Source organism: Peromyscus maniculatus, chromosome 8, assembly GCF_049852395.1.
Source record: "Peromyscus maniculatus bairdii isolate BWxNUB_F1_BW_parent chromosome 8, HU_Pman_BW_mat_3.1, whole genome shotgun sequence".
NCBI lineage: Eukaryota > Metazoa > Chordata > Mammalia > Rodentia > Cricetidae > Peromyscus > Peromyscus maniculatus.
The window spans coordinates 97,580,766-97,599,588 of record NC_134859.1 but is presented as its reverse complement, the minus strand read 5'-3'; the positions used below and the strand labels follow the sequence as shown (position 1 = coordinate 97,599,588).

Here is an 18,823-nt window from a genome sequence, read left to right as displayed (position 1 = left end):
GAAAATTTAAGCCACTAAAGACCGTGGTTCTGTTAAGTACTTTAAGTGTATTTAAGGTGTATAGTTACCTGCTTTTTACTGTTGAAAAAAGTCAGATCGTTAGGATTTGAATTATTCATTTTTTATTATATTTGTGTTTATATTGTGTGTATATGCATGTTTTTTTGTTTGTGAGTATGCATAAGCCATACAGTGCATGTGGCTCTCAGAAGACAGCTAGCAAAAACTATTCTTGCCTACTGTGTGGGTCCTGGGGATTGAATTTAGGTCATCAGGTTTGGCAGCAGATACCTTTTCCTGCTGAGCCATCTCAAATCCAATAGTTAGGATTTGAACAGTAAATTATTGTCTAGTGCATACAGTTTTACAGTGAGAATGATTTTGGAAGGCTCCTCATTTATCTTGTAGCAGCAATTCATTAACTTTTAAAATTTCATTTTACCAAGTAACATTGTAATCATCTTTTCATATGCTTTATGTTGTCCACTTTAATGTCTTCTGAGAGGAAGGATTATTTCTATTAAAATGTTTATTAACATTTTAAAATTTATTCTGTTGTATTTATATTATGGAGGTGTAAAAATTCTTTATGTATTTTGTATATGCATATGTGAGTTGCAAGTATTTTCTCTGAACTTAAGTATTTTCACTAGGTTATTTTAAACTGGAAGAGTTATTATTTAGTGAAACATGGGTATTGGTGATAAACTACTTTGCAGTTTCCCTTTTATTCCTATCAATTCGTGTATTAGCAGAGTATTAGTGTATATAAATACTGGACAGTTAAATGTGTGGTGCCTGCTAGCTTTTTTCTAGTTGTCATGTTTGTGTGTACTTGCAGAGTATTAATGTATATAAATACTGGACACTTTAGATAATAAATGTGTAATGCTTATGAGCTTTATAGTTCTGACATCAGAATATTAATTAATGTACATAAACACTGGGCAGTTTAGATGAGTGTGTGATGTTTATTGGATTCCCCCTCTGCACTGAGGAGCTTAGGGCTGACTCTCCTTACTTCCCCTCTTCCTATTTCTACTGATATTTGTGGGGAAGGTTCCTGTATCCACAGAGATAGTCTTTCTAATATCCCCTTTGTTTTCTGATTCACCGAACCAGTAAGGGATTCTCTACCCTGTATCACCTACTTAACTTATGTCAGAGCCATGCCATTGGCACTTTTTAAAGTTTTTAAATAATCTTTTTTTATTTATATACTTCAAGAATTTTATTAATCAATTAATTACTATTTTCCCAGCCCAATCACAGTTTCTTCTCTCTCTACTCTCCTCTGAATCCCTCCCCTCCAACTTCTGCCCTGCCCTCCATCCACTCCTCCCTTCCCTTCAGAAAAGTGCAGACCTTCCCTGTATATCAGTCAGCCCTGGGATATCAAGTTGCAGTAAGACTAGGTGCTTCCTCTCCTGTTTAGACTGGATGAGGCAGCCCAGTAGGAGGAAAGGGTCCCCAAACAGGCAACAGAGTCAGAGACAGCCCCCACTCCCTTTGCCAGGAGTCCCACAAGAAGACCAAGCCATGCAACTGCAATCATTGCAGAGGGCCTAGTCAGTCCCATACTAGTTTTCTGGTTCGTAGTTCAGTCTGCATGAGCTCCCATGAGCCCAGGTCAGTTGACTCTGTGTGTTTTCCCATGACATCTTTAGCCCCTCTGGCTTCCATAATCCTTCCTCCCCTTTTTCCACAGGATTTCTTGAGGTCTGCCTAATGTTTGGCTGTAGGTCTCTGCATCTGTTTCCATTAGTTGCTGGGTGAAGCCTCTCTGATGACAGTTGGGCTAGGCAATGGTCTATGAGTATAGCAGAATATCAATAGGAATCATTACATTGACCTTTTTTTTTTTTTTCTTTTTTACCAGTCATATTTGTTTCTATCCTAAGTCTCTGGGCTGTCCATCCTCTGGGTCCTGCCCCTCCAGGCATTGTCAGGGTGGGCTCCCTCTCATTATATGGGTTTCAAGCTGGACCCGTCATTGGTTGGCCACTCCCATAATTTCTGCACCACCTTTGTAAGATTCATGTGCCCCTGACCTTCCTTGTTGCTTAGCTTCTTTGGGTCTGTGGATTGTAGCATAGTTATCTTTTACTTTGCAGCTAATATCCACCTATAAGTCAGTATGTGCCATGTTTGTTTTTCTGGGTCTGGGTTACCTCACTCAGGATGATATTTTCTAGTTCCATACATTTGCCAGCAAATTCCATGATGTCATTGTCTTTAACAGATGAGTAATACTCCATTGTGTAAATGTACCACATTTTCTTTCTTTTTTTACCTGTATTGATTCTTTGTGGATTTCACACCATGCATTCTGATCCCACTTATCTCCCCATCTCCTCTCATTTGCCCTCTGCCCTTGCAAACTACCCCCCAATCAAAACCAAGTTTAAAAGAAAAACCAAACAAAACAAAGAAACAAAGCAAAAAAAAAAAAAAAAAAGAAGACTCTTGTCATGGAAGCTGTAGTGTGACCTAGTGAGTCACACAGTTTGCCTTTTAGTCCACTCATCTGTACTTGTAAGAGTTCATTGCCACGAGTCATGGATCTGGCTCTTGGCCTCTGGTTTCTGCTACACTTAAAATAATGGGCTCTCACTGGAGCTCCTCTGTTGTCCTGTGTTGTGGAGGTCCTGCTGTTTTGGGTCTGTAGCTTTGTCCTCTTCACATGCTCCAACCGTTTATAGATTCAGTGGATGCTGGAGTAGGCCAACTTATAACCCTGGTTCTGGGCGTGGGTGTTAGCTGGGCCGGTCAGCTTGATAGCTTTCCCTCATCCTCACTACCCAGGCAAGCTCTCTAGCACTGACTCAGCTAGCTCACTCCGCACATCCTACAGCAGGGAGAGGGGCCAGTTCTGTTCTTGGGTCCTCAGATCCAGGTCCCTCTCACTCACATCACCAGGGCCAGCTCTACTGTTTTGCTCACTGAAGGTGCGGGGGCCCTTTCTCTTGATTGCTGTAGGTGGAATAAGAGGGGTTGGTGGGTTCCCTCTCCTGTTGTTATGCCCTCAGGGTTGGCTCGCCTGTCTGTCCCTTGCCTGCCATGTGGTGGCATGGGTGAGGGAAAGATGCCCTCTGCCCTCCACCCCTTGCTACTTGTGGCAGATGAGAGAGAGCTGACTCCAAGGTCACGAGAGTGAGAGAACTATCCCTACCTGCCACCAGCTGCAGCACATAGGAGAGTGGGTCCTGCACCCTGCCTGGGCAGCACACTAGAGCTGACCCTGTTGTCAGGTACCACATTTTCTCTATTCATTCTTCCGTTGATGGACATCTAGGTTGTTTCCAGTGTCTGGCTATTACGAATAAAGCTGTTGTGAACATAGTTCAGCAAGTGTCTTGTGGTATGGTAGAGCGTCCTTTGGGTATATGCCCGGGAGTGGTATAGCTGAATCTTGAGGTAGACCGATCCCCAATTTTCTGAGAAACCACCATATTGATTTCCAAAGTTACTGTACAAATTTGCACTCCCACCAGCAATGGAGGTGTGTTTCCCTTGCTCCCTACCTTACTAGCTTGAGCTGTCACTTAAGTTTTTGATCTTAGCCATTCTGACAGAGTTGTTTTCATTTTCATTTCCCTGATGACTGAAGATGTTGAACATTTAAGTACTTCTCTGCCATTTGAGAGTCCTGTTGAGAATTCTCTGTTTAGAACTGTAACCCATTTTTTAATTGGACTATTTGATTTATTGATGTCTCGTTTCTTGAGTTCTTTATATATTTTAGAAATCAGCCCTCTGTCAGATGTGGGGTTGGTAAAGATCTTTTCTCATTCTGTATGCTGCTGGTTTGTCCTACTGATGGTGCCCTTTGCCTTACAGAAGCTTTTCAGTTTCATAAAGTCCCATTTATTAATTGTCGATCTTAGTGCCTGTGAGATTATTATTCTATTCAGGAAGTTGTCTCTTGTGTCAGTGAGTTCAAGACTGTTCCCCACTTTCTCTTCTACCAAATTCATCAAATCTGGTTTTATGTTGAGGTTTTTGATCCACTTGGACTTGAGTTTTGAGCAGGGTGATAGAAATGGACCTATTTGCATTCTTCTACATGTTGATATCCAGTTAAACAACCACCACTTATTGAAGATTTTTTTCCATTGTATATTTCTGGCTTCTTTATCAAAAACCAGGTGTCCATAGGTGTGTGGGTTTACGTCTGTGTCTTTGATTTGGTTCCATTGATCGACCTGTCTGTTTTTATGCCAATACCATATAGGCTTTATTATTATTATTATTATTATTATTATTATTATTATTATTATTATTATTACTATGGCTCTGTAGTACAGCTTGAAATCAGAGATGGCAATACTCCAGAAGCTCTTTTATTATATAGGATTGTTTTTAGCTATCCTGGGTTTTTTGTTTTTCCATATGAAGTTGAATATTGTTCTTTCAAGGTCTGTAAAGAATTGTGTTGGGATTTTGGTGTGGATTATATTGAATCTGTAAATTGCTTTTGGTAAGATGGCTATTTTTACTATGTTAATTCTACTGATCCATGAGCATGGGAGATCTTTCCATCTTCTAAATATCTTCTTCAATTTCTTTCTTCAAAGACTTGAAGTTCTTGCCATACAAGTCTTTACTTGCTTGGTTAGAGTTATACCAAGATATATTATTTGTGGCTATTGTGAAGGATGGTTTCCTCAAGTTCTCTCTCTGGCCATTTATCATTTGTATATAGGTAGGCTACTGTTTTTCTTGAGTTTATTTTGTGTCCAACCACTTCACTGAAGGTGTTTTATCAGCTGTAGGAGTTTCTTGGTAGAATTTTTGGGTTGTTTATGAGTATTATCATGTCATTTGCAAATAGCAATACTTTGACTTCTTCCTTTCCAGTTTTTATCCCCTTGATCTCCTTTAAGTGTCTTATTGCTCTCTCTAGAACTTCAAGTACTATACTTAAATAGATATGGCAAGAGTAGACAGCCTTGTCATCTTGTCCCTGATTTTAGTGGCATTGCTTTAAGTTTCTCTCCCTTTAATTTGATGTTGGCTGTTGGCTTGCTGTATATTGGCATTATTACGTTTAGGTATGTTTCTTGTATCCCTGATCTCTCCAAAACTTTCATCATGAAAGGGTATTGGATTTTGTCAAAGGCTTTTTCAGCATCTAATGAGGTGATTATGTGTTGTTTTGTTTTTTTTGTTTTTTTTTTTTCAGTTTGTTTATGTGGTGGATTATATTGACAGTTTTTCATATGTTGAACCATCCCTGCATCTCTGGGATGAAGCCTATTTGGTCATGGTGAATGATCTTTTTGATGTGTTCTTGGATTTGGTTTGCAAGTATTTTATTGAGTATTTTTGCATCAATGTTCATGAGGGATATTGGTCTGTAATTCTCTTTCTTTGTTGAGTCTTTGTGTGGCCTTATAAAATGAATTGACAGTGTACCCTCTGTTTCTATTTTGTGGAATAATTTGAGGATTATTGCTCTTTTTTGAAAGTCCAGTAGAATTCTGTGCTAAAATCATCTGGTCCTGGACTTTTACTTTTTTTTTTTGGGGGGGGGGGTTGGGAGACTTTTAATAACTACTTCTATTTCCTTGGGGGTTATAGGTCTATTTATGTTGTTTATCTGTTCTTGATTTAACTTTGGTAAGTGGTATCTAATGAGAAAATTGTCCATTTCTTCTAGATTTTCCAATTTTGTAAAGTACATCTAATGACTCTCTGAATTTCCTCAGTGTCTGTTGTTATATCCCTCTTTTCATTTCTGATTTTGTTAATTTGAATATTCTCTCTTTGCCTTTTAGTTAGTTTGGATAAGGGTTTATCTGTCTTGTTGATATTCTCAAAGAATGAACTCTTTGTGTCATTGATTCTTTTTATTGTCCTCTTTATTTCTATTTTATTGATTTCAATCCCTAGTTTAATTATTTTCTGCCTTCTACTCCTCTTGGGTGTGTTTGTTTCTTTGGTTCAAGAGCTTTCAGGCTGAGCTGTTAGGTTGCTAGTATGAGTCCTCTCTGATTTTTGACGGCACTTAGTGCTATGAACTTTCCTCTTAGCACCACTTCCATTGTGTTTCATAAATTTGGGTATGTTGTACATTCACTTTCATTGAATTCTAGGAAACCTTTTATTTGTTTCTCTATTTCTTCCTTTACCCATTGGCAACTCAGTAGAGAGTTGTTCAGTTTCCATGAGTTTTTAGGCTTTCTGTTGTTTCTGTTCTTAAAACCCATCTATAATCCATGGTGGTCTGAGAAGGTGCTAGGGGTATTTCAGTTTTCTTGTATCTGTTTAAACTGGCTTTGTGACCATGGATGTGGTCAGTTTTGGAGAATGTTTTGTGAGGTGCTGAGAAGAAGATATCTTTTTTTGTGTTGGGGTAAAATGTTCTGTAGATATCCTTTTGAGTCATAACATCTGTTACCTCCATTATTTCTCTGTTTAGTTTTTGTCTGGATGACCTGTCCATTGTTAAAAATAGGATATTGAAGTCTCTTACTTAATGTGTGAGGTTCGATGTATGATTTAAGCTTTAGTTATGTTTCTTTTATGAATGTGGGTGCCTTTGCGTCTGGGGCATAGATGTTAAGAATTGCAATGTCCTCTCGATGGATTTTTCCTTTGATAAGTATGAATGTCCTTCTCTATCTCTTATTAATTTTGGTTTAAAGTCTATTTTGTTAGATATTAGGATAGCTATACCAGCTTGCTTCTTAGGTCCTTTTGATTGGAAAAGCTTTTTCTAACTCATTACTCTGAAGTAATGTCTATCTTCGGTGTTGAAGTGTGTTTCTTGTATGCAGCAGAAGGATGAATCATGCTTTCATATACATTTTGTTAGCCTATGTCTTTATTGGGGAATTGAGTCCATCGATGTTGAGAGATATTAATGACCAATGATTTTTAATTCTTTCTATTTTGTTATTGTTGAGTGTGTGTGTGTGTGTGTGTGTGTGTGTGTGTGTGTGTGTGTGTGTTTCCCTTTGAGTTGTGCTGGTGTGAGGTTATTTATTGCCTGTGTTTTTATGGGTGTAATTAACCTCCTTTGGTTAGAGTTTTCCTTCTAGTACCTTTTCTCGAGCTGGATTTGTGGAAGGTATTATTTAAATTTGACTTTGTTGTGAAATATCTTGTTTTCTCCATCTATGCTGATTGAAAGTTTTGCTGGGTATAGTAATCTGGGCTGGTATCTATGGTCTCTTAGCATCTGAAGGCATCTGTCCAGGTCCTTCTGGCTTTTAGAGTCTCCATTGAGAAAGTCAGGTGTAATTCTAATAGGTCTGCCTTTATATATTACTTGATTTTTTTCTTTGCAGCTTTTAATATTTTTTCTGTGTTCTGTATAGTTAGTATTTTGATTATTATGTGGCATGGGAAATTTTTTTCTGGTCCAATCTCTTTGATTTTCTGTAAGCTTCTTGTACCTTTAGAGTAATTTCCTTCTTTAGGCTAGGAAAATATTCTTCTATGATTTTGTTAAATATATTTTCTGGGTTCCTTCTGTTTCTTCTATTCCTATTATCATATATTTGGTCTTTTTATAGTGTCCCAGATTTCCTGGATGTTTTGCATTAGGAATTTTTTTTAGATTTAACAGTTTCTTTGATCAATATATCTATTTCTTCTGTTGTTATCATCAGTGCCTGAGATTCTTTGTTCCATCTCTTATACTGTGTTGATGATACTTGTGTCTATAGGTTCTGTTTGCTTACCCAGATTTACCATTTCCAGAATCGTGATTTTTTTTTTATTGCTTCTGTTTCCATTTCCAGGTCTTGGACAATTTCCTTCACCTGTTTGTTTTCTTGGCTTTCTTAGCATTCTTTAAGGGACTTACTGATTTCCTCCAATTTTTGTTTGTCTTTTCCTCAATTTCTTTAAGGCAGTTTTTTATTTCCACTTTAAAGACCTCTATATCTTCATAAGATTGGTTTTAAGGTCATTTTTTTGTGCTTCAGCTGTATTGGATTGTTCAGGTTTTGCTTCATAGGAGAAGTGCCCAATATTTTTTCTTTTTCCCTGTCCCAGAGGAAGCGATGGCCTTCTATTATGAATCATTGATTCCTTGTACTTAAGAATGTTGCTCGACCAGGTTTTTTTTCCCCCTCTTTCTATGTCATCCTTCTGATTCATGTATGTGTATTTGTGTGCTGTAGTGTATGTGTGTTTATCCATGTACATGTGCAGTGTATGTGCATGTGAAGGCTGGAGGGTTGATGTCTTCCTCAATCTCTACCCCAGGGATCCTTCGACTTCCACTTCCCCAGCACTGAGATTACAGAATTGTGCTCCCATACCCTGCTTTTTAAATAAATGCTGAAAATCCAGACTCGGGTGCTAGTGCTTATATGGCAAGCACTTTACCAAATAAATGATCTCTTCAGCCCCTTCCTTCAGAATCTTCATTTAGGAAAGAGGAATTTCTTCCATTAAGCACCTAAAAATCTTATTCAAATATAAATCCATTTCTGTTTCATTATATTATACCTGTTTGTGTTCATAATCAAACACCTGTCTTTAGTTGTTAATTCCCACTTTCTCCTTAATTTCAGAATAATTTGGGTCCCTCTTAACTCTCCACTGATAGTATCTTCACTATCTTTGCTTTGTCTAGTAGGCTCAGCTTGCTTAATTACTTTGTTGACTCCCCTTCCATATTCTTTTCTGTTGTCCTTTTGTTTCTTATAATGTCACCTTCATTTACCTCTTTGCCTATCTTCCTATTCAAAATTTTCTTCACAACTACTTCATTCTCTGTATGCCATTCAAGAGAGTATTCCTTTGGATTTTTATTTCAGCCTTATCTACTCAATTTTGTATATACTTAGATTGCAATTTCTTTGGAGAAAATACTCACTTTTTTAAATTAAAGATTATGCTTTTAAAATTTATGTATATGTGTGTATTTTGGTGTGAGTGAAAGCCAAGGCCAAAGAGGGCATCAAATCCTTCAGAGATAGAGTTACAGGGCATTTTGAGCCTCCTGATGTGGGTGCTGGCAACCAGACTCATGGCCTGTGGAAGAACAGTGCATGTTCTTAACTGCTGAGACATCTCTTCAGCCTCTGTTTGTTTGTTTTGCCTGTCGAATAATGCCTTAAACATACTAGTTATATAATATAATATTTAATAAATGAATGGATTGGGAAATATCATTTAAGCACTAATAATAAGTGAAGGTCACCATTTGTAATTTTACTTTTCAGAGGTAACATTAAGTCTCATGTTGATGTTCTTTAAAAACCTTTTTCCTTATGTAGTGCCTAAATTTCTTAATATTTTAATTATATAACCATCAATTATTTCTGTGTATCTAGGACACTCTCACAGAAGTCCAAAAATAAGAAGTTTCCAGAACCACCAATCAATGAGGATGAAGATGAAGATGTCAAAGCTGAAAGACTAAAGGTTAAAGAGCTGATGAACTGCCAGTGTTGTGAGGAGGTAACTTGCTCATTATTGCTAAGTCATATTAAGTCTGAAATGGCAAATTACCAAAGGTATAGGAAATAATAAGAAATATTTTTCATTGCATATGAATGTGAAATTTATTTGTACACTGCCGTTTTATAAGTGAATATAGTTCTTACGATACATGTATGAGATATGAAATGATAGGCATCTAATTTATAACTCTATAAAACTTATTTTGCTTATTAGAAGCCAGCCATTATGGTATGCAATTTACATAAAGAATATGATGACAAGAAAGATTTTCTTCATTCAAGAAAAACAAAGAAAGTAGCAACAAAATACATTTCATTTTGTGTGAGGAAAGGTTGGTATTTATTTTTCTTAAGTAAGTTTTCCAGAAGAGTTCCATTTTTAGTTTGACTTTAATATATAATTTTTCTCTTAATTCCTATAGGAGAGATCTTGGGACTGTTGGGTCCAAATGGTGCTGGCAAAAGCACAATTATTAATATTCTGGTTGGGGATATTGAACCTACTTCAGGCCAGGTATGATATGTGAGAGTGTGGGTTATGTCTAATACAACATATTTTTAACTAAGATAAGTTTACTATTGACAAATTATGAATTTGATGGTCAAACTTCATGTGTTTTAGTATTTTTAGTATAGACTGATGAGATTAAGATATTTTGATCATCTTTGAAAGTAATACAAATGGTGAAATTATCATACTCAAATAGACAAATCATAGTGTAGAAAAGGATTGTTCCACAGCAACTTACCAGTTGGTAGAGCTCCCCCAATGTCTATGCTGTTCTCCTTTCCTGTTTGTTTTCCCTTTGTTCTCTTCACACCAGATAGGCTCACGGTTCTCCTATGAATTACAAGGAATACTCTTTTCTTCGAGATGTTGCCTGAGCTGTTCCTTATGTCAGTTATACCCTATATCCAAGAAATATGAAGGACTTATTTTACTTAACTCATTGGTCTAAATATGATCTTTCAATGAAGCCCCATGTTGGCAGTACTTAAAATTGTGGCTTGATTTCCCCCAACAGTGTAAAATTACCGCCTTTTCTGGATGTTTCTCTAAACTCTGACTTAGCTATGCAAGTCCTGGCACCTTTAAAAAGCAATACAACCCTGGCTAGATAGTACCGTGGCTGAGGGATGGGATTTAAGTGAATCTACTTACTTTCTGTCTCCTTCACAATACAAGTAAGCAAAGATACTAAAATTTGGTTTGCATTTTTGTAGATACTTCTAGGTGATTATATTTCACATTCAAATGAAGATGATGAATCCATTAAGTGTATGGGTTACTGCCCTCAGACAAACCCACTGTGGCCAGATATTACTCTGAAAGAACATTTTGAGATTTATGGAGCTGTGAAAGGAATGAGTGCAAGTGACATGAAAGAAGTAATAAGTCGGTAAATTGATTGTCTTTAGATTGCTTTTGCTGCATGGGGTCAGGAAGTGTATATTTCAAAATTTTTAAAATTTAAAACGAGCATTTTTGTAGTTAATTTTCATAGAAAAATGATCATTACTTTTTATATATTCTTTATAAAATTATGATACCTATGAAAAAAGGCAGCTCTTTCTGTTTTTCTTTTTCTTTTCTGATTTGTTGTTATTACTGAGATAGTCTTACTATGTAGTCCCAGCTAGCTTTGAACTCAGAGATCTGCCTGCCTCTGCTCTTAAGTGCTGGGGTTAAAGACAGGTGCCAGCATTGCCTGGCTCTATTTTCCTATTTTTAATTATAGGAAGAAGGTACCCACTAAATGATATGAAAATTAAGTGACTCATTTATCAAGACAATTAATTTGTTTAAAATGATATAAATTGTAGATTTTTTCTTATCTAATCATACTAAACATTACCTATCAAGAAAATTAATTTGTTTAAAATGATATAAATTAGAGATTTTTTTCTTATATAATCATACTAAACATTACCTAAGTGACTCTTTTAGAGAGAACAGTGTTAGTGATCTTACATAATTTATATTTGTATTAATACAGATTCAGGTACATTAATTTTGTATTGACCATTTTGCAGAATAACAAATGCCCTTGATTTGAAAGAACATCTTCAGAAAACTATAAAGAAACTACCTGCAGGGATCAAGAGAAAGGTACTTTTTATTAGACAACAAATACATCTATTGTATTAGTTCAGTGCTTTTTGCTCTCTAGACAGACATCCTCAGAGTGAAGTCTTAGTCCAGCTTCCCTCTTTCTTTCATCTAGCTGTGTTTTGCTCTCAGTATGCTGGGGAATCCACAGGTTACTCTACTGGATGAACCATCCACAGGTATGGACCCCAGAGCCAAACAGCACATGTGGTGAGTATGACACTACAGACACTTATCACAGTGCATTACATCATGGTTTAGAGTCATTATAACTAATAGTTTCCTGTTAGTAATGTATACAACTTGATTTCATTAAATAGTAATTAAGTATTTAACCTTTTAAAGCTTTTAGCCTATCTTTGTTGAAATGATCATGATATTTTATATACTGCAGAACAACAATGAATATACAAATGGTTATTAAAATAAATAATTCTACTTTCTGAATTGTTTTTGGAAGCTTTTTCCTAGTCATTTAATGGTATGTTTTTCATAATATTGTTTTGAATTGATGTTGTAATTCATTGTATTAGTTTAAAGAACTAGTTCGTTGAATACTTTGTAGTCCTTAATTTCCATGTTTATAAAGTATAAGGTTTGATTTAGTGATATATTAATTTATGAGTATGCAGCTTTTTTATAATACAAAAAATCGCATTTTATCATATATTGATCGATTCATTCCTGCATGTTTTTGTACTTCCTCTTTTTTGTTATTTCTGGTTATTGACACCAAGATACTGTGCATTGTAAGCAAGTGCACAGTATCTGAGCTGTACATTAGCCTGGTTATTATATTTTAACCCCATGTATACCTTTGCATTTGTCAAGTTTCAGAACAAAAGAAAAAGTAAGTTAGAATAGAAAAATTATAGTTTGGTAGGATATAATAGCGTACAGCCGTTGATAGTGGGTAAGTTTTAGTCAAATAGTTGGACTTTGAAAAACTATTTCTATTAGCAAACAGGTATATTCCTCTTATTTTTTTTTAATTTTTAGGAGAGCTATTCGAACTGCATTTAAAAACAAAAAGCGGGCTGCTCTTCTGACAACTCATTACATGGAAGAGGCAGAGGCTGTCTGTGACAGAGTGGCAATTATGGTGTCCGGGCAGTTAAGGTAGATGTTTAAACAGCATGCTTTTCAGAGACTGAGAATTGAGGATATATTTTGAATATGATCTTTTAAAAACTTAGAAAACTATGCATTAATTTGAAATGTCAAAACATATTTCTTTTAGTTTTTAAAATCTGTTTTCCTTGTAATTTCTTGGAAATACATATTTTTTTTTTTACAAAATATGTCCAACTACCTGTATTAGTATGTTTTTATGCCTTGTGTTTGTTATTTTAAAATTATTGGGCTATTTTAAAGTAACAGGAATTTTTTTGAATTGTAACACAAAGTATAAAATAAATATTTGAGTTTAGATTTACATAAATAAATGATTGGATGAATAAACATGGCCAAAGAGGCAAATTTTCCTTATATAATGATTTCAAATAGTATGTCTATGCTGTTTCCTCAAAGGAAGCTTACCCTTCCCTGTCCCAGATTTATGCTGGATATAATCAGTGTTTTCTAGAAAATTGAGTAAAGAAAAGGGGAAATAATAAGTTCACAGCTGAAAAGCTTACAGATACCTTAACTAAGCAGTGTGTGCAAATACTGTACTTCCCTGAATATGGCATAGATTAATGAGAAGCATGCTTCAGATTGTAGTTTTCTGTCCAAAAGTCATAACCCTGTTTTAACATGAGGAAAATAACAAACAAACACAAATTGAAGGACATTCCAATAAAATACCTGATCAATACTGTTTTAAAACTATACAAGTCATGAAAAAGAATGAATGGGTAAGAAGTGCCAATAACTTTGGAAAGTAAAGAGACATAACAACTAAATACAACATGAAACAGAATCCTGGAACAGAAACGATGCTACTGGAAAACTAGCAAAATCAAATAATTCCAGGTCTAACCTTGGCTAGCTCTGTATAATGTAGATTGCTTGATTTGGACAAATTTGTCATAGAAATAGAAGAAAATATTAATTAAGATGAAACTAAATAAAGTATATAAGCATGCTGCATGATGCTTGCAACTTTTCTATACATGTAAAAGATTCCCCGAGTCATTTTATCCAAAAAATGTGGTAGAGATTTAAGTGAGAAATCATTCTTTGAAACTGTCAAGCCATTTTAGCTCTTTCTTTTAACAATTACTTCAGATGTATTGGAACAGTACAACATCTAAAGAGTAAGTTTGGCAAAGGCTACTTTTTGGAAATTAAATTAAAGGATTGGATAGAAAACCTGGAAATAGATCGCCTTCAAAGAGAAATTCAATATATTTTCCCAAATGCAAGCCGCCAAGAGAGGTAACAACTTTTAAAATATATTTAATATTTTTTATAGAGTAGAAATCATTAAAGGTTATGTTTTCAGTTATATTTCTACCTATGTCTTTGAGTATCTTATTGATGTGCTGTGTCACCAGTACTGTGTTGTGCTGTCAGGACAGAGGTTTGTATCTGCTTCAGGGTTACAACTACATGGTTTTACCCAGTCATTTTGCACACTTTTTTTTTTTTTTAGGAAAGTGAGTATCAAAGTATATTATTAGAATTTGAATTTGAACTTTAAAAAATTTTAAACTTTAGCTTTTGAACAAATGCAGTAGTTAAGTTTTGCATTTTCCTGTGTTTTATTTTTGTTTTTCAGCTTTTCTTCTATTTTGGCTTATAAAATCCCTAAAGAAGACGTTCAGTCCCTCTCACAATCCTTTGCTAAGTTGGAAGAAGGCAAGTAGCATTTAAGAATATTGTAAAATAGTTTTCAAATAATGAAAGAATTTTATTCAGAAAGCTTAGAACCGGGAACCAGATTATTGTTGCAATTATAGCAAATAATCTTTTGTTCTTTTATTCTAAGATAAATAAATATGAATGTATGTATAAATACATACGTACATGTAACAATAATATAAAAAGGATTCGTCAGGAATTTGAAAGGGAATGTGGGAGACACAGGAGGACTTGAAGGGAGAGAAGGGGATGGAATAATGCAAATTCAGAACTCATGTATATAATTCCCAAAAACTTAAAAATTTGAGACATATATAGAACTTTTATCATTCTCTGTGGGGATTCTGAATAGGACAAAATTTACTTTTATCTTACATATCTCCATAATATCTGTAGAGTAATTACCAATTCTGAAATTTTTACTTTCCTGGTAATGTCGTTACGATTAAAGGAATAAATATACTGACAGAATTTGGTATTAGATTGGATTGCAAAGGGATTTGAAGTGAATGTAGGAAAGCTTATAGTGATCAATGTTCAGAATCCAATTTAAAAATCAAGAACATGTTATAGCAGAGTTTAGAGAATGGTGGGTAAAGATCTAACACCATAAGAAAACAAAAGAATAATGAGGAAGGAGATACAGGAGAGAAAGAGGAGATAACTTAGAAAATGTGAATTAGGTCAAGTCATGTTTAATCCTGATTGTTTACAGCTGAGGGTCAGTAGCGGGTCAGTTTTGAGTGAGTTGTTGACAGAGTTTTTAAAAAACAGATACCTTACGAGTTACTGCCATTTCATTCCTTTAAAATATCACTGAGTAAAATGCTGTTTTTTATGTTTTAATAGCAAAGCACGCTTTTGCCATTGAAGAATATAGCTTTTCTCAAGCAACACTGGAACAGGTACTGTAAAGTTAAATTAGAAAAGATTACTATATTGTTAGGTGTGTCTATTAGCAATCGCTTGGGTTTATATTGTAGAGACTGTGATATTATAGACATTTAAAACTCTATAATTAAAAACGTACTCATTTATTTCATGTGTGGGTGTGGGTATACAAGTGGCACAGTGTTTTTGTGAGGGCCAGAGGACAACTTGTAGGAATCAGTTCCCAGCCATGTGGGGCTTAGTGATTGGACTTCAGTCTTTGGGCTTGGCAGGAGGTATCGTTGAGCCATCTCTCCATTCCAATTTACAATTACAGCTGTAATTACAACTTGAGCTTCCTCTTTGCTTTTTCTTCACTTTTTTTTTAAAGAACCTTTAATTGGAAACTCATATTATTTACATTTATTGAGTACAGTGTTATGGTTTGATATATACATACACTGTTGAATAATTAATTCAAGTGAATTTTATCTTGTTAATTTTGAATAGCCTTTTATTCATCTCTGTAAATACTTGAAAAGACTCATCGTAGTATTACATAGTAGAATACTTGAAATTGTTGAAATAATTTTAAGTTATTATGACAGTACTACTTGATAGATTAATCAGAAAATGCATTAACCCTTTAAGTATGTGTTTGTCTTTCTAAAGGACATCATTTGATTTGTTTGAATAGTATCAGTATCAATAAACTCTTTTGATACTTGTTAATATAGTTAGTTATGTCATTGTATCATGTCTGACAGTTAAAAGTCTTTTGAATTATATAGTAGTTTATTTTTTCTTTTCCTTTTATCTAGGTTTTTGTAGAACTGACCAAAGAACAGGAGGAAGAAGACAACAGCTGTGGGACTTTAAACAGCACACTCTGGTGGGAGAGAACGCAGGAAGACAGAGTAGTGTTTTGAATGTTTGTGGCTCATTCTGCTTACTGACACTGAATTTATTTATTCTTTTTTTTTAAAACTGATTTTAAAAGTTTCTTACTTGAATAGTAATTGAAGAAACATGAAAGCACTTGGAAGTTTCCTAAACTCCTTAATTTATATGCTATGGTTGTGTGTTTGGCTTTCCCTTAAATAAATTTGTGTATAATTGTCAACCTGCATGTTTATATCTGAAGTACATTGAATGTAGTCTATATGCCATCATTTCCACTTTTCACAAAAACAATATTTCTAAACTTATGGCTTAAAGAAATTATAAAAGAATAATTCTGAATAATATATAAGTTTATACTATCTTACATCATTATATAATTCTCCAGTGCTAATTAAAAAGTCCAATATATGAATAATCCATAGAAAAGAGAAATAAGGCAATGAGGAAACTTTTGGCTTTTCCTTTAGAACTTGTAAAAGAAACTCTTAGAAGTTGCTGTCTGTAAAAGTTCAGAGGTTGAGGAGTACATCCACTAGGTGGCAGTCATTAGTCATAGTAAATAATGTGAAGCCTTCTAGTAAGTGATTTTCAATATGGGTAATTAGATGTTTCAAGTTACATTTCTTTTGCCTACATTAAAATTCAAATGTGTTTTAGTGATCGTAATTCACAAAAAGATTGTTGCTAGAGTCTTAGTATGTTATAGTCTGATTCTCTGAAACTACAATGACAGATGTTTGTGGAGGTATAATTAGTCTATATCTTCTCTCAAACTCTCTATGAAGATGAAAAACAAAAAGCTTTTTTCCTTCCTCAAAAAGGGCACACTTAATTTTATTCTTAGATAAGAAACTTATTAGTTAATATTTCTATTGCTAAATTTTATTACTTGATTCTTTCTTGAGTTTTAAGAAGATCAACATATATATTTCTTTAAAGGTCCACCTTGTAATCACCTTGGAACATGGTAGAATATAGTAATTCCTTCAGGGGTTAAATTAAGAACTAAAAATAAGAGTTTCACTCTTATGACAGAGTTGAAATATTATACGATAATATAATCTTAGAAATATATGACTCATGGGCAGGTATACTAATATAAATGATGGTAGTTGATACTATATTTCAATCTGTTATATAAAGTATTAGCTTTGCAAAAACAAACATATTGTGGTATGACTTTTGCATTACAGAGACATAAAGAACAATAGTAAGAACAGAGGGCTTGCTCCCAAGTTACTTTAAATAGTCAAACTTTCAATGAACTTACTAATTATTTAATGTTGGGAAGACTTAATGAACTTTTGGTGCTGTTTGTTAATGAAACACCTGTGGTTTTAGGCACTAGTAGTAATTTAAGTGTTCCTTTCTCAGTACAAGGTACATGACTGACACCTCTCCTTTGCTTTGACAATTTCTGTCCATATTCTCAAAGATATTTGTTTAGTCTCATATCTGAGAGGTACTCTAATCTAAATGAGCCATCCTACAAGTCTGCTTGAATTTTATGACCCCCCAGCTAAATTCTTCTTGTAAGATTTCATTGGCAGTAGCTTGCCTCCTGATACCAAATTATAATTTTGGATTCTTTAGAATCTCACATTTAGCTAATGGTTGCTGCATGACAAATATAGTCAATACATATTTAAGAGGAAATCTTTATCTTTGCTGATAAATTATAAATAGCACATTGTATTTTCTAAGCAAGTCACTGCTAAATGGTGCCGTAAACTTGAAGAGCTATCTTTTATTATTTAAGTACATTGGGCCTTTCTTTTGGGATGTGATTTTTGTAACTCTGTAACCTAGAACACATACCCTTAAAACAAACAAACAAGCAAAAACCAAACTGTATTTATAGTTTACTAGGGCAGTTACTGAAAAAGGTAGGTTTTATTTGTTTTTCAAAGCATTTGATCATTCTGAGAAAGAGTTGTTTCATAGAGATGATGAGCATAGACCATTATCACCTACTTTTTCATGTAGATTTGTCCACTGTCTATTAACATTTCTGAATGTGTGATCAATGTACAGCATAATTTTTCTTAGGGAATGAAAGTTGAAACTATATTGTCTAATAATTTTCTTGTCTGTTGTGTTCATCTAGTTATTTTATTTTTCTGTACATAATACAAAGTTTTGTAAACATTTTAGATAAGACCTTTGAATATAGCTTTAGTTTTCACACATTTAGTAAATATATTTTGGTCATGGAACTAAGTTTTTCTGTTGGAAGCTGCTATCCACCCTCCCCCTTTAAGAGTAGTAACTGATTCAAGAAATACAAGATTTAAACAATTCTTAAAACAAGAATAAGTGAACTGGGACAAAAGAAGACAGAAAGTCAAATAGAAATTTATCATATTACAATGTATAGTTTGTTTTGCATATATATGTATTTTAAAATATCTTCAATTATTGCTATCAAAACTTTGTTCCACATCAATACAAGTAAATAAATAACTATATTTGCTAGGCAAAAGTTGAATACAAACAGCAACATCACCTTCCTGCCTTATATTTTCCATCTGTGATCAACTACTAGAAGTAGAGTAAAGGCAAAGCTCTACTGAGTGACTGAATGTTGAAGGCAGTGCTGTCTCAGCAGAGAGGAACAGTCAGCTTGGAACAATGAAGAGCATTCTTAGTGTGCCGTGCTTTACTTTGTGTGGGTTCTTTCCCATTCCACTTCATTTTTAGTAAAAAGCAG

General features: G+C 34.4%; 1 protein-coding gene across 2 annotated transcripts in view; it reads left to right on the top strand.

The window, feature by feature from the left end:
- Nucleotides 1–16,333, top strand: part of Abca5 (ATP binding cassette subfamily A member 5) — an 80,250-nt gene extending 63,917 nt beyond the window's left edge. For both annotated transcript variants that reach the window (XM_015993851.3, XM_042283043.2), the window contains exons 29-39: nucleotides 9,297–9,423; nucleotides 9,640–9,757; nucleotides 9,848–9,939; nucleotides 10,650–10,825; nucleotides 11,460–11,535; nucleotides 11,651–11,745; nucleotides 12,535–12,654; nucleotides 13,765–13,914; nucleotides 14,258–14,337; nucleotides 15,190–15,245; nucleotides 16,032–16,333. In XM_015993851.3, coding sequence (XP_015849337.1) covers nucleotides 9,297–9,423; nucleotides 9,640–9,757; nucleotides 9,848–9,939; nucleotides 10,650–10,825; nucleotides 11,460–11,535; nucleotides 11,651–11,745; nucleotides 12,535–12,654; nucleotides 13,765–13,914; nucleotides 14,258–14,337; nucleotides 15,190–15,245; nucleotides 16,032–16,139 — 1,198 coding nt within the window. In that variant the 3' untranslated portion in view covers nucleotides 16,140–16,333. The remainder of the gene's footprint in view (nucleotides 1–9,296; nucleotides 9,424–9,639; nucleotides 9,758–9,847; nucleotides 9,940–10,649; nucleotides 10,826–11,459; nucleotides 11,536–11,650; nucleotides 11,746–12,534; nucleotides 12,655–13,764; nucleotides 13,915–14,257; nucleotides 14,338–15,189; nucleotides 15,246–16,031) is intronic.
- Nucleotides 16,334–18,823: the final 2,490 nt, after the last annotated feature.